The sequence below is a fragment of the Bos indicus genome, chromosome 12 (assembly GCF_029378745.1).
Source record: "Bos indicus isolate NIAB-ARS_2022 breed Sahiwal x Tharparkar chromosome 12, NIAB-ARS_B.indTharparkar_mat_pri_1.0, whole genome shotgun sequence".
Lineage (NCBI taxonomy): Eukaryota > Metazoa > Chordata > Mammalia > Artiodactyla > Bovidae > Bos > Bos indicus.
The window spans coordinates 24495746-24508114 of record NC_091771.1 but is presented as its reverse complement, the minus strand read 5'-3'; the positions used below and the strand labels follow the sequence as shown (position 1 = coordinate 24508114).

At 41.0% G+C, this 12369-nt stretch overlaps 1 protein-coding gene and 1 long non-coding RNA gene across 13 annotated transcripts in view; one reads left to right on the top strand and one right to left on the bottom strand.

Annotated features, from left to right (window-relative positions):
* The window catches only part of SUPT20H (SPT20 homolog, SAGA complex component), a 39494-nt gene extending 33278 nt beyond the window's left edge, over positions 1–6216 (bottom strand). For 5 of the 12 annotated variants that reach the window (XM_019971378.2, XM_019971383.2, XM_070800176.1 and 2 more), the window contains exons 1-5: positions 5821–5982; positions 3789–3885; positions 1268–1303; positions 551–609; positions 28–94 (exon numbers count right to left, since the gene is read on the bottom strand). In XM_019971378.2, the coding sequence (XP_019826937.2) occupies positions 28–94; positions 551–609; positions 1268–1303; positions 3789–3791 (165 nt within the window). In that variant the 5' untranslated portion in view covers positions 3792–3885; positions 5821–5982. Of the gene's footprint in view, positions 1–27; positions 95–550; positions 610–1267; positions 1304–3788; positions 3886–5689; positions 5712–5820; positions 5984–6084 lie in introns of those variants that run through there. The other 7 variants (XM_019971381.2, XM_019971385.2, XM_019971382.2 and 4 more) reach the window with 4 other exon arrangements.
* A 101-nt stretch (positions 6217–6317) lies between these two features.
* Positions 6318–12369, top strand: part of LOC139186195 (uncharacterized) — a 65224-nt gene continuing 59172 nt past the window's right edge. Inside the window, exon 1 of the long non-coding RNA XR_011569731.1 lies at positions 6318–6479. This is a non-coding gene — a long non-coding RNA (uncharacterized lncRNA). The remainder of the gene's footprint in view (positions 6480–12369) is intronic.

Here is a 12369-nt window from a genome sequence, read left to right as displayed (position 1 = left end):
ATAATAATATAAAAAAATTATACTTACCTTAACCTCAGGCTCTTTTTCACATTCTTCAATATATAAGTCATAAAGTTTTTGAAATATAGATTTTCTAAAATAAAATAAAAACAACATACAAAGTATTGTGAATATAATAATCATAAAATAAACATTTTGAATCTTCCTGTCATTCCCCCCACAATTTCCCAAAAACTGGGTGGTGAAAAGAGGCTGGACATGGCTGCTGCTGCTACATCAGTTTAGAAATTACTAATACAGCTGACCCCTGTACAACATGGAGGTTAATCCTCAGGTAACTTATAGCTGGCCCTCTGCATCTGTGGTTCCTCTGCATCCACAGATTCTACCATGAAGTACAGTAGTGTTTACTGTAAAACATCTGCAAATAAATGGACCTGCACAGTTCAAACCCACACTGTTTACGGGTCAACTGTATATGCAAAGTACCCATGATACAACATTTCTAGCTCAGTGTCTAGTAAGAAATAAATGGTGGCTATCATCACATTTCAGCATATCTAAGTTACCATCAATTAAGTATTCATACCTTCCACTAGATAGGTATTTCCTTTTAGGAGGTCTCTGCCGGGCACTTTCAATGACATACTAAAAAAGAAAAGTTTAAGAAAACAGCTGGCCTTTTGCTTAGTGCATGAACAACTGCATTAAGTATATTTAAATCATGTGTAAGGCTAAAGACTATTCAGTCATTCAAGTCTTGCATGCATATTAAATCATACCTTTTAGGGAAACCTACTAAACTTCTAAATATGTGTAATAAACAAGTGAAATTTAAACTGCAGTAAAATTTAGCTCAATATTTACTTGCATGTTATAAGCAAAATCATACCATTTCACCACTGTGATTTCACAGTCAATAATATTTTCAATGTTTTATAGTTGTTCAGAATATATATAGCATACCCAATTACAAAGACTCTACATATTTGAGCTATTTCCCCTTTAATTAAGCAAATAGAAAATTTGTTAAAACAGAAAACAGAGTTTCAGAAACTCTATGTCCTTGTTCAAACATTTAACTCACAATACTGTTCAGTTTTTACTCCACAGCATTACTATCTGAGCATTCCAAGTAATAGATGATTCAAACATCATCTGGTATCCTTATATATATATTTACAGACAGTATACTCATCCTAATATTAATGTATGCCCTGGACAGTCACATACAAAAATCTCTTGAAACTGAGTTTTGTCAATTAAAGACAACACTATTTCAATATGTAACTTAGTCATGCCTCACCTCTGCACGATCCAAAGCTAGTTCTAAAGCTTGTTGCTGTAAAAAGTAAATGGTGTATTTTATTATATTAGTTATTTTCACACAAAAATAACAATATCATATAACATTTTCTAATTAAGTGTTTTATTTTTTAAAATAGGTCTAACATTTTCCTTTCTTTCTCTCCTCCACCCACCCCACTGCATGCTCAAGACATATTACAGGAAAAAATATGGTTATCTCAGACACCTGATTCTGACTACAAATTAGTTAAGAAATGTTACAATGATTTTCTCTGGTCATGCTTGTACAGCTGATACAGGGCTGAAGGTTTGATATGGCAACTATTACCATTTTATAAACTTCAGCATTTTAAGAGCATCATTTAGGAAAATACACTGGCCATCAGGTATGCAATTAAAGTGAAGCAAAAACTGAAATCCCTTAAGCTGCTAGGAATCCTAAAAACTGAGGGGGCTATTATGTTGGTGCCTAATATCAACTTAGACATTCTTAACATTATGAACAGAAACTAGGCCAGTGCCTAGAAGAAACAGAATAAATGATGGCTACCTTTACCGATTTTTAATGAATTTAAGATACCATCAGTTACATGCCTGAATTATTATTTAACATTAGGGAAGAAGAGTATGCTGCCAATAATAAGTTTAAGATGTCACTAACTGTATCATAGTTACATTATCAATTCAGTAATTAAAATGTAAAAGCAAAAGCAGATGCACCTTAGAACTGATGAAAATACAGTATTATTATTACATGTAGTTTGAGATCTACTAGTAGATCCCCATCCTTCTTTGATTTCTCAGAGACCTGTCTTATAAGGCAAGAGAGATTAATAAGGGTAAACTCTGTCTTCTTTATTTGTACAGTATTCTTTTGTAATGATACCCAAGAATAAAAAATACTAGATTAAAAAAAACTTAAGCCAATATACCACCAATAATTTCTTTCTAGTTTTGTGGTTTGGGTATCACACAGAGATAAACCATTTTTCATTCACAATGACAATCACTTTTAATTTCACTGAGAGGCAAAGAATTTTCATATTTTTCTGTTATTTTGGACTCTCCAACAATTCAATCTACCAAGTTCCATGGAGTAAAAACTCCTAGTACCCATCAAAATCCCAAGAGGGCAGGAGTAAGACTATATATTGCCAGATTTCAGAAATCATGAAGGTTGAAGTGACCCTGTCATCCTAGTTATAAGGATGGAGAATTAATATTACAAAAACCACCAGCCTTTTAGAAGAGCAATAGAACCTGTACATTACCAAGCATCTAAATGGAGTAGGTAAAAGAAAGTCTGAAATATGCCATTACTTCAAAACATTGTTAAATTTATAACAATTTACTTAAAAAATCTCATGGGCAGAATTCAGTGAAACTGTTCCCCAAGAACTCAAAACTAGATTCTTGAGCATAAACTATTTTCCAATATATACTCTTCACAAAAACACAAGGTTCTTTTATTTTGGCTATAAAACCTTATAGAGTAAGTTTATAACTTATCAAAAAAGTATAAAACACAATCAAATGTATATTCCAAGACCATTTCAAACAGCCACTCTTCTCAAATATTTAATCTTCTGATATCAAAACTGTAAAAGGTCTAGTGAGATATACCTGCATATGTAAATGCCAGTTATCATTTATTCACTACTGCATTCAAATACTTAAGACAATATGAAAGCAAAATATAAGGTAAGAACCCCACTGTGATAGCTCCACTTTTCTCTAAAAAGGCGAGGGTACACAGGCAAGATCCCAACAAGAGAAGACACATGTTTTCTGAAGTTTATTCAACAGGGTAGTCAGTGCTCATTTATTCTCTGTCAAATGCTGTTTATAACATTAGAAAGTGATCTTTTTCTTCCGTTTTTAATTTTTTAACGTTTAAAGTTAAACGCCCAGCCCTACATATGTTTAGTGACTGTAAGTGGTAAGCAGAAATGTGCCATTAGAAGGCTAATCCTAATGCTGTTTAAATGTTAATTGCAGTAAGCAGGTTATACTTCTTGTTAATTTTTTTAAAAAATCTGTACTAACAAGAACTTCAAAACATGAGAAACCTGTACCCCCAAAACTATTTATACTTATACCCAAGGTTCTTGCCAGTGATTTGGACTATGGTAAATAGAGGACTTCCCTGGTGGCTCAGATGGTAAAGAATCTGCCTGCAATGCAGGAGACCAGGATTCGATCTGTGGGTTGGTTAAGATCCCCTGGAGAAGGGAATGACTACCCACTCCATTATTTTTGCCTGGAAAATTCTATGCAAGAAATTTTTTCTTTTTACTACTTCACAAGAATAAGGACAGATAGATTATCTGTGTAACCTGGATATGATTATAATACTGAATTGAGAGATGAGCTTCATATTTTAAGATTTTGCATGCAATTGCTAAGTAATTTCCCAGTTAGAGTAACTAGGGTAGCTATCAGGATTATTTGTTTCATACTGATATTTTTTGAAGGAAGAGAATATTCTAAGAATATTAACATACTGATTTGTAGCTCACCATTGTGATATAAAACAGGAGTCCAAAAAGGAGAAAATTTATGTGCGTTGATGAAGCTGGATGAAAACCATATCTTTAGAAATCAATCTTAAGAGTACTGAAAAACAAAAATGACAAAACCCCTAAATTAACATAAATCAACATATGAGATTACTTAGTAATTAACAAGGAAAACTGAAGTATGTATATTTGTATGACACTTTAAAAATAACCAGTCACAAATTCACATTTGACAGTCTATTCACTCATTCTGGAAAACACAGTTTTAACTAGGTAGAGCAAAAAAAAGTTTGCAAGTTAAAATCATTACTCAATTTGTTAAAAATATTTAACATCCAGGAGAGAACGTTTGTTTAATTTCTTCTTTCTTCACAGTCACTGCTGTTACTCAGGATTTTAACAGCCTGCCCTTTGGCCTTGGTCACTGCACAGTTCATTTTACAAATCAAAACATTTCATCACACCTGCAGGTAAAAGTCCTCTTTAACATTCTCCCAAATGCCTCAGGCTACACTGTCCAATGTAGCTCCAGTCCTTCCAGCTTGTCCCCTCCAAGCAAACAAGACACACTCTAGAAGAACCTCATTCCTCTAATACACAAACTCTCATCCTGGCTGCACAACACAGTATCCCTGGAAACTGTTAACAGGTGGGATACCCACGCTCCTCCAGAAATTCTCATTAATTGGTCTGGATTAGGGCCCAGCGGTCAGCATTTTTGACTCTCCCTAAGCAATTCAAAAGCGCTGCCAATGTTGAAGTCTACTGCTAGATCTTCTCTGCCTCTCACAGAGATGCTGTTTGCTCTGAAAGTGATGCTAAATCAAGATTATTTGTAATCTAATTCTTTACCTAACTCCTTGTAATCACCCCGTGTGTCTATACAGAACTGAGCACACCTTTAAGCAACAGAAAACAGCATTTTCCATGTAAAATTGTTTTGGTTTGTTTTCGGTGAACCCAAAGCTTAAGTTTTGCCAGGTCAGTCTTGAAAAAGAAGGTAGAAGACAGGAAAAAATTCACAAACCCACCAAAAATGACAAGCACCGTACAGGTTCCAGGAATAAACATTTCACAAATGAATAAGACGTTAATCCTATTCTACAAAAGTTCATGCGAGATTTAACATGAACTTAAGGTGAAATTTTTCTGACCACTGAATCTAAAGATGAAGATACACTAGGTACAGGCAAAATGTGATGACTTTAAAATCAGATCTCTTGTCACTAAACTGTGGGGGATGGAGGACAGGAGGGCTTAGTGACTTTAAATATTTAAGTACTACAAAACCCCATAACCACTTACAAATCCAAACATTCTGACCGTAATACAGAATCTACTAGAACGGTGAGAATACCACTGTAATTATTATCGTAGCCATTTTACAGAATAAGGCTCTCAGAACTAGTGATTTTCTCAGGATCACACAACTAGACCGGAATTCAGACTCCTCTTTTTAATCTTCAGATTTTTATTATTAAATCTTAACAACCTTCAGACCACTCAACCCAGCACTCGTTTTTGAATTTTTAAAAGCATTTAAAATAAGGACTTGATTCTGCTCAAGTTAATACTTTGTCTTAATTTTGATCTATTTTTACATCATGGTTATCAACCATTTTTCACTGTACTCAATCTAACTCGGAAAACCGCGCTAATCACTTTCTATCCCGAGTCCTAACAGAGACTATTTACGATACGCGCTGCCCCTCTCCGGTGGTGGTTATCGGAGATGGCTTCCAGGGGTGGCTCTTCGCCAAGTTTATTTCTGAACTCCCAGGAACCACGGCGAGGATCGGTCATCAATCCAATTCTAAATACCGCCATCAATCCCACTGACTTCCCTGATGGACCTGAGTCTCCTGTAACTGCTCGAGCTTTGTTAACAACTTGGACTTTACCTGAAAAACGCCCCAATTCCACAGCCCAGCTGACAGCCTTATTCAATATGGACACCAAAAACCCCGCCCCCGCCCCGCCACCCTCCCCACAAAAAGCGCTACGCCAAATTCTAGCGAATTTCTGGAAATACCTGTAGCTGCAAACCAAACGTCAACACTAAAATGAAAAACACGAGAGGAGACGAAGGCGACCGCCGAGGGGGATGCTGGCTCGGCTCGGCTCGGCCCGGCCCGCCGCGTCTCCAAGAACACCGTCTTCCTCGCGCGGGCGCCAGGCCCCGGAAGCGGCGAAAAGCCACTCAGGAAGCCGTTCGTTCCCCTCTGACCCCGCCCCGAGTCTCGCGCGCCTACCCGGCCCGCCGCGGGCGCGCCCCTGCCCTCCCGCCGCGGCCCACCTGTGCAGACGGCCAACTCTTGACCTCGCCCTCCGCTCGGCCAGAACGCGACGCACAGACGTCGGCCCCGTGCTGGCTGCTGCGCGCTGTCCCCGCACGCCCCGCCCCCGCTCTGGCCCGCGCGGCGCCGCAGCCCCGCCGACCGCCTGTTCCGGCGCCCACACTTCCGACTGGCGCGCTGGGCGGTGCGGGCGGCTGGCCGCGGGCGGAAGTGGTGGAGGTGGGAAGACTGGGCCGCGGCCAGCGGGCTCGACGCCGGGATGCTCCCGCCTGGGTCCGCCCCCGCGAGCCCCGTAGTGACTCGAGCCCGGTGACAGGGCGAGGTCCACGAGCGCCTTCGCCGACCCGGCGTCCAGGTCCTTAAAAGGCGAGGTAGCCTGTTGACTATTTGTGAGGTAGGAAGCCCGGTTGAAGTACTACAGTGAAAGAAGCTTGTAACGAACTTTCCTTGTTGCTCTGTCCATTCTCATGCTAGGGAACGACACCATTTCTGCCTATACTGGTGCCGGCCTTGCAGTCTATGATGGTGTACCAGTCAAGTGCCAATGAATGCAATGTTAAAAAACAAAACACCTCACTGAAGAGTTCTAAACCTTCAGAAGCGGAATAACCAGCGCATATTGCAGTGTCTGATTGTAATTCTTCACTTTTGAACAACTTCAGCTGTTGGGTTATAAGCTTTAAAAAAATACATTATTGAAACTCAAAAAACGTAAAATGAAACATCTTTAAATACACAATTCGGTGCATGTAGTATAATCGCAATGTTGTGAAACCACTAACAATGTCTAGTTGCAAACCATTTTCTTCATTCCTGTTAATAATTACATTCTATTCTTCTCACTCCTGGAACCTAAGAGCTTTCAGACTCTAAAAAAAGTGAAGTCGCTCAGTCGTCTCCGACTCTTTGCGACCCCATGAATCGCAGCACACCAGGTCTCCCTGTCCATCACCAACTCCCGGAGTTCACTCAGACTCACGTCCATCGAGTCAGTGATGCCATCCAGCCATCTCATCCTCTGTCGTCCCCTTCTCCTCCTGCCCCCAATCCCTTCCAGCATCAGAGTCTTTTCCAATGAGTCAACTCTTCACATGAGGTGGCCAAAGTACTGGAGTTTCAGCTTTAGCATCATTCCTTCCAAAGAAATCCCAGGGCTGATCTCCTTCAGAATGGACTGGTTGGATCTCCTTGCAGTCAAAGGGACTCTCAGAGTCTTCTCCAACACCACAGTTCAAAACCATCAATTCTTAAGTGCTCAGCTTTCTTCACAGTCCAACTCTCACATACATACATGACCACTGGAAAAACCATAGCCTTGACTAGACGAACCTTTGTTGGCAAAGTAATGTCTCTGCTTTTGAATATGCTATCTAGGTTGGTCATAACTTTTCTTCCAAGGAGTAAGTGTCTTTTAATTTCATGGCTGCAGTCACCATCTGCAGTGATTTTGGAGCCCCAAAAAATACAGTCTGACGCTGTTTCCCCATCTATTTCCCATGAAGTGATGGACCAGATGCCATGATGTTTGTTTTCTGAATGTTGAGCTTTAAGCTGACTTTTTCACTCTCCTCTTTCACTCTCATCAAGAGGCTCTTTAGTTCCTCTTCACTTTCTGCCATAAGGGTGGTGTCATCTGTATATCTGAGGTTATTGGTATTTCTCCCGGCAATCTTGATTCCAGCTTGTGCTTCTTCCAGCCCAGCGTTTCTCATGATGTACTCTGCATAGAAGTTAAATAAGCAGGGCGACAATATACAGCCTTGATGTACTCCTTTTCCTATTCGGAACCAGTCTGTTGTTCCATGTCCAGTTCTAACTGTTGCTTCCTGACCTGCACACAGGTTTCTCAAGAGGCAGATATTCCCTGGTATTCCACCTGGTATTCCCTGATATTCCATCTGGTATTCCACCTGGTATTCCCTGGTATTCCCATCTCTTTCCGAAATTTCCACAGTTTATTGTGATCCACACAGTCAAAGGCTTTGGCATAGTCAATAAGGCAGAAATAGATGTTTTTCTGGAACTCTCTTGCTTTTTGCATGATCCAGCGGATGTTGGCAATTTGATCTCTGGTTCCTCTGCCTTTTCTAAAACCAGCTTGAACATCAGGAAGTTCACAGTTCACGTATTGCTGAAGCTTGGTTTGGAGAATTTTGAGCATTAATTTACTTGTGTGTGAGATGAGTGCAATTGTGCCGTGGTTTGAACGTTCTTTGGCATTGCCTTTCTTTGGGATTGGAGTGAAAACTGACCTTTTCCAGTCCTGTGGCCACTGCTGAGTTTTCCTAATTTGCTGGCGTCTTGAGTGCAGCTTTTCGCTTCTCTTCTTTTCACAGCTATTTGTAAGGCCTCCCCAGACAGCCATTTTGCTTTTTTGCATTTCTTTTCCATGGGGATGGTCTTGATCCCTGTCTCCTGTACAATGCCACAAACCTCTGTCCCTAGTTCATCAGGCACTCTATCAGATCTAGTCCCTTAAATCTATTTCTCACTTCCATTGTGTAATCATAAGGGATTTGATTTAGGTCATACCTGAATGGTCTAGTGGTTTTCCCTACTTTCTTCAATTTCAGTCTGAATTTGGCAATAAGGAGTTCATGGTCTGAGCCATAGTCAGCTCCTGGTCTTGTTTTTGCTGACTGTATAGAGCTTCTCCATCTATGGCCACAAAGAATATAATCAATCTGATTTCTGTGTTGACCATCTGGTGATGCCCCTGTGTAGAGTCTTCTCTTGTGTTGTTGGAAGAGGATGTTTTCTATGACCAGTGCATTTTCTTGGCAAAACTCTATTAGTCTTTGCCCTGCTTCATTCTGTATTCCAAGGCCAAATTTGCCTGTTACTCCAGGTGTTTCTTGACTTCCTACTTTTGCATTCCAGTCCCCTATAATGAAAAGGACATCTTTTTGGGGTATTAGTTCTAAAAAGTCTTGTAGGTCTTCGTAGAACCGTTCAACTTCAGCTTCTTCAGCATTACTGGTTGGGGCATAGACTTGGATTACTGTGATATTGAATGCTTTGCCTTGGAAACGAATAGAGATCATTCTGTTGTTTTTGAGATTGCATCCAAGTACTGCATTTCGGACTCTTTTGTTGACCATGATGGCTACTCCATTTCTTTTGAGGGATTCCTGCCCGCAGTAGTAGATATAATGGTCATCTGAGTTAAATTCACCCATTCCGGTCCATTTTAGTTCACTGATTCCTAGAATGTCGACATTCACTCTTGCCATCTGCTGTTTGACCACTTCCAGTTTGCCTTGATTCATGGACCTGACATTCCAGGTTCCTATGCAATATTGCTCTTTACAGCATTGGACCTTGATTCTATCACCAGTCACATCCACAACTGGGTATTGTTTTTGATTTGGCTCCATCCCTTCATTCTTTCTGGAGTTATTTCTCCACGGATCTCCAGTAGCATATTGGGCCCCTACTGACCTGGGTAGTTCCTCTTTCAGTATCCTATCATTTTGCCTTTTCATAAGGGTTTACCTAATCTGAGTATTTCACATAAATGGATTTATATGATCATTTTGTGCTGTCTGCTTTCACATAAAGGTGATTTCCAGGTTCATCCACCTTATAGCAAATATCAGTATTTCATTATTTTTTATGGCTAATACTCCATCTTATTTGTATGTATATACCACAATTTACAGAGAAGGCAATAGCACCCCACTCCAGTACTCTTGCCTGGAAAATCCCATGGACAGAGGAGCCTGGAAGGCTGCAGTCCATGGGGTCGCTAAGAGTCAGACACGACTGAGTGACTTCCCTTTCACTTTTCACTTTCATGCATTGGAGAAGGAAATGGCAACCCACTCCAGTGTTCTTGCCTGGAGAATCCCAGGGACGGGGGAGCCTGGCGGGCTGCCGTCTCTGGGGTTGCACAGAGTCGGACATGACTGAAGCGACTTAGCAGCAGCAGCAGCAACCACAATTTACCCATCCATCCAGCGATGGACATTTGGGTTATTTGCACCTTTGAGCTATTGTGAATACTGCTGCTATGAATATGTGTGTGGAAGTATTTGTTTAAACCCTGTTTTCAATGCTTTGGGGTATATACTGTTGAAGAAAACCAGAATCTGACAGTAATTCAATCAGCGAATAAAAACAAAGCAGATTTTACTTAGGAATTATTGCAATAGAGAAAAGAGACCTTAGTATAGAACTGGAGTCAGTTAAAAACATCATAAACAAGTGAGGCCCTATAGCCAGCGGGTGGAAATTTCCTAAAATGAAACACTATATATAAGGGCTAAATTCTGGCCAAACCATTTTAACAGGTTTCTTAATTGAAGGCAGACCAGGTTGAGGATGATAAGTTATCCTGGTAAGGGTTCTCTCTAAACCGACCTGACTTGATTCTTATGACAACTAGTTGATGCAGGTCCCACAAGACCAATACTAAAGTAGAGGCTGAGAGAGCTTAGAGGACCCTGACTAAAGTCAAGGAAACACTCCTTGTCAATAATCAGGAATGGAACTGCTGGGTCATGTGGTAATTCCATGCTTAAATATTTGCAGAATCAATAAACTGTTTTCCACAGTGGCAGAGGTGTTTTACATACTGATAGCAATGTATGACAGTTTCAATTTCTCCACATCCTCACCAATAGTTTTGTCTTGTTTTGTTTTTGAAAGCCATCCTTGGGTCTTCCCAGGTGGCTCAGTGGTAAAGACTCTGCCTGCCAATGCAGGACATGCAAGAGACTTGGGTTGTTGGATCCCTGGGTCAGGAAGGTCGCTGGAGGAGGAAATGGCAACCAACTCCAGTATTGCCTGGAAATTCCCATGAACAGAAGAGCCTGGCTGGCTGTAGTCTATACAGTTGCAAAGACTTGGACACCACTGAGCACACATGCATAACCAGCCTCGTGGGTATGAAATTGTGGTCTCATTGTGGTCTTGAATGGTTTGCCTTGGAAACGAACAGAGAGCATTCTGTCGTTTTTGAGATTGCATCTGTCACGCAAGTGTATGTTCCTCAGTTCTTTGTCTCATCACAACAAAAATTTGGAGCAACGGACATTAAAGCCCTTGGCGCATCACAGCTCTCAGGTCTTGGACAAACCGTGCTACAGCTCTTAGGCAAATCAGTATTACAGCTCCATTTTAGTTAGAAGATAGCAGGAGAATCCAAGACTCGAAGAGAAGAGAGTGGAGGAGCGTGCAGGGGAGGGAGAGAGAGAGTGAGAGAGAGAGAGAGAGAGAGAGAGAGAGAGAGAGTGCGCGCAGGCACTCAGGAGAGAGAGAGTCCATGAGAAAGCGCTTTGGCTCCTCCTTTTATATGTTTTCCTCCACCTGGGCCTGCCCTATGCAAATTGGGCTTAGCCAGGAGTCCTGTTTGTTCTGCCTGAAGTCTTCACTCTGGTCCTCGGACCTTCCTTTGACCTTCCTTGTCTTTTAGCCACTGCCATTTTGAACTCCTTTTCCCTATTCTACCTACCTAACACATCCAAGTACTGCACTTTGGACTCTTTTGTTGACTATGATGGCTACTGCATTTTTTCTAAGGGATTCTTGCCCACAGTAATAGATATAATGGTCATCTGAGTTAAATTCACCCATTCCAGTCCGTTTTAGTTTGCTGACTCCTAAAATGTTGATGTTCACTCTTGCCATCTCCTGTTTGACCACTTCCAATTTGCCTTGATTCATGGACCTAATATTCCAGGTTCCTATTCAATATTGCTCTTTACAGCATTGGACTTTACCTCCATCACCAGTCACGTCCACAACTGGGTGGTGTTTTTGCTTTGGCTTCGTCTCTTCATTCTTTCCGGAGTTATTTCTCCACTGATCTCCAGTAGCATATTGGGCACCTATCCTTGGGAGTTCATCTTTCAGTGTCCTGTCTTTTTGCCTTTTCATACTGTTCATGGGGTTCTCAAGGCAAGAATACTGAACTGATTTGCCATTCCCTTCTCCAGTGGACCACACTTTGTCAGAACTCTCCACCATGACTCATTCACCTTGGGTGTCCCTACATGGCATGGTTCATAGTTTCATTGAGTTAGACAAGGCTTTGGTTCATGTGATCAGATTGGTCAGTTTTCTGTGATGTGGTCAGTTTGTCTGACCTCTGTTTAAGAAGGATAAGAGGCTTATGGAAGCTTCCTGATGGGAGAGACTGATTAAAGGGGAAACTGAGTCTTGTTCTGATGGGCGGGGCCATGTTCAGTAAATCTGTAATCCAGTTTTCTATCGATGGGCAGGGCTGTGTTCCCTCCCTGTTACTTGACCTCAGGCCAAACTATGGTGGACATAATGAAGAT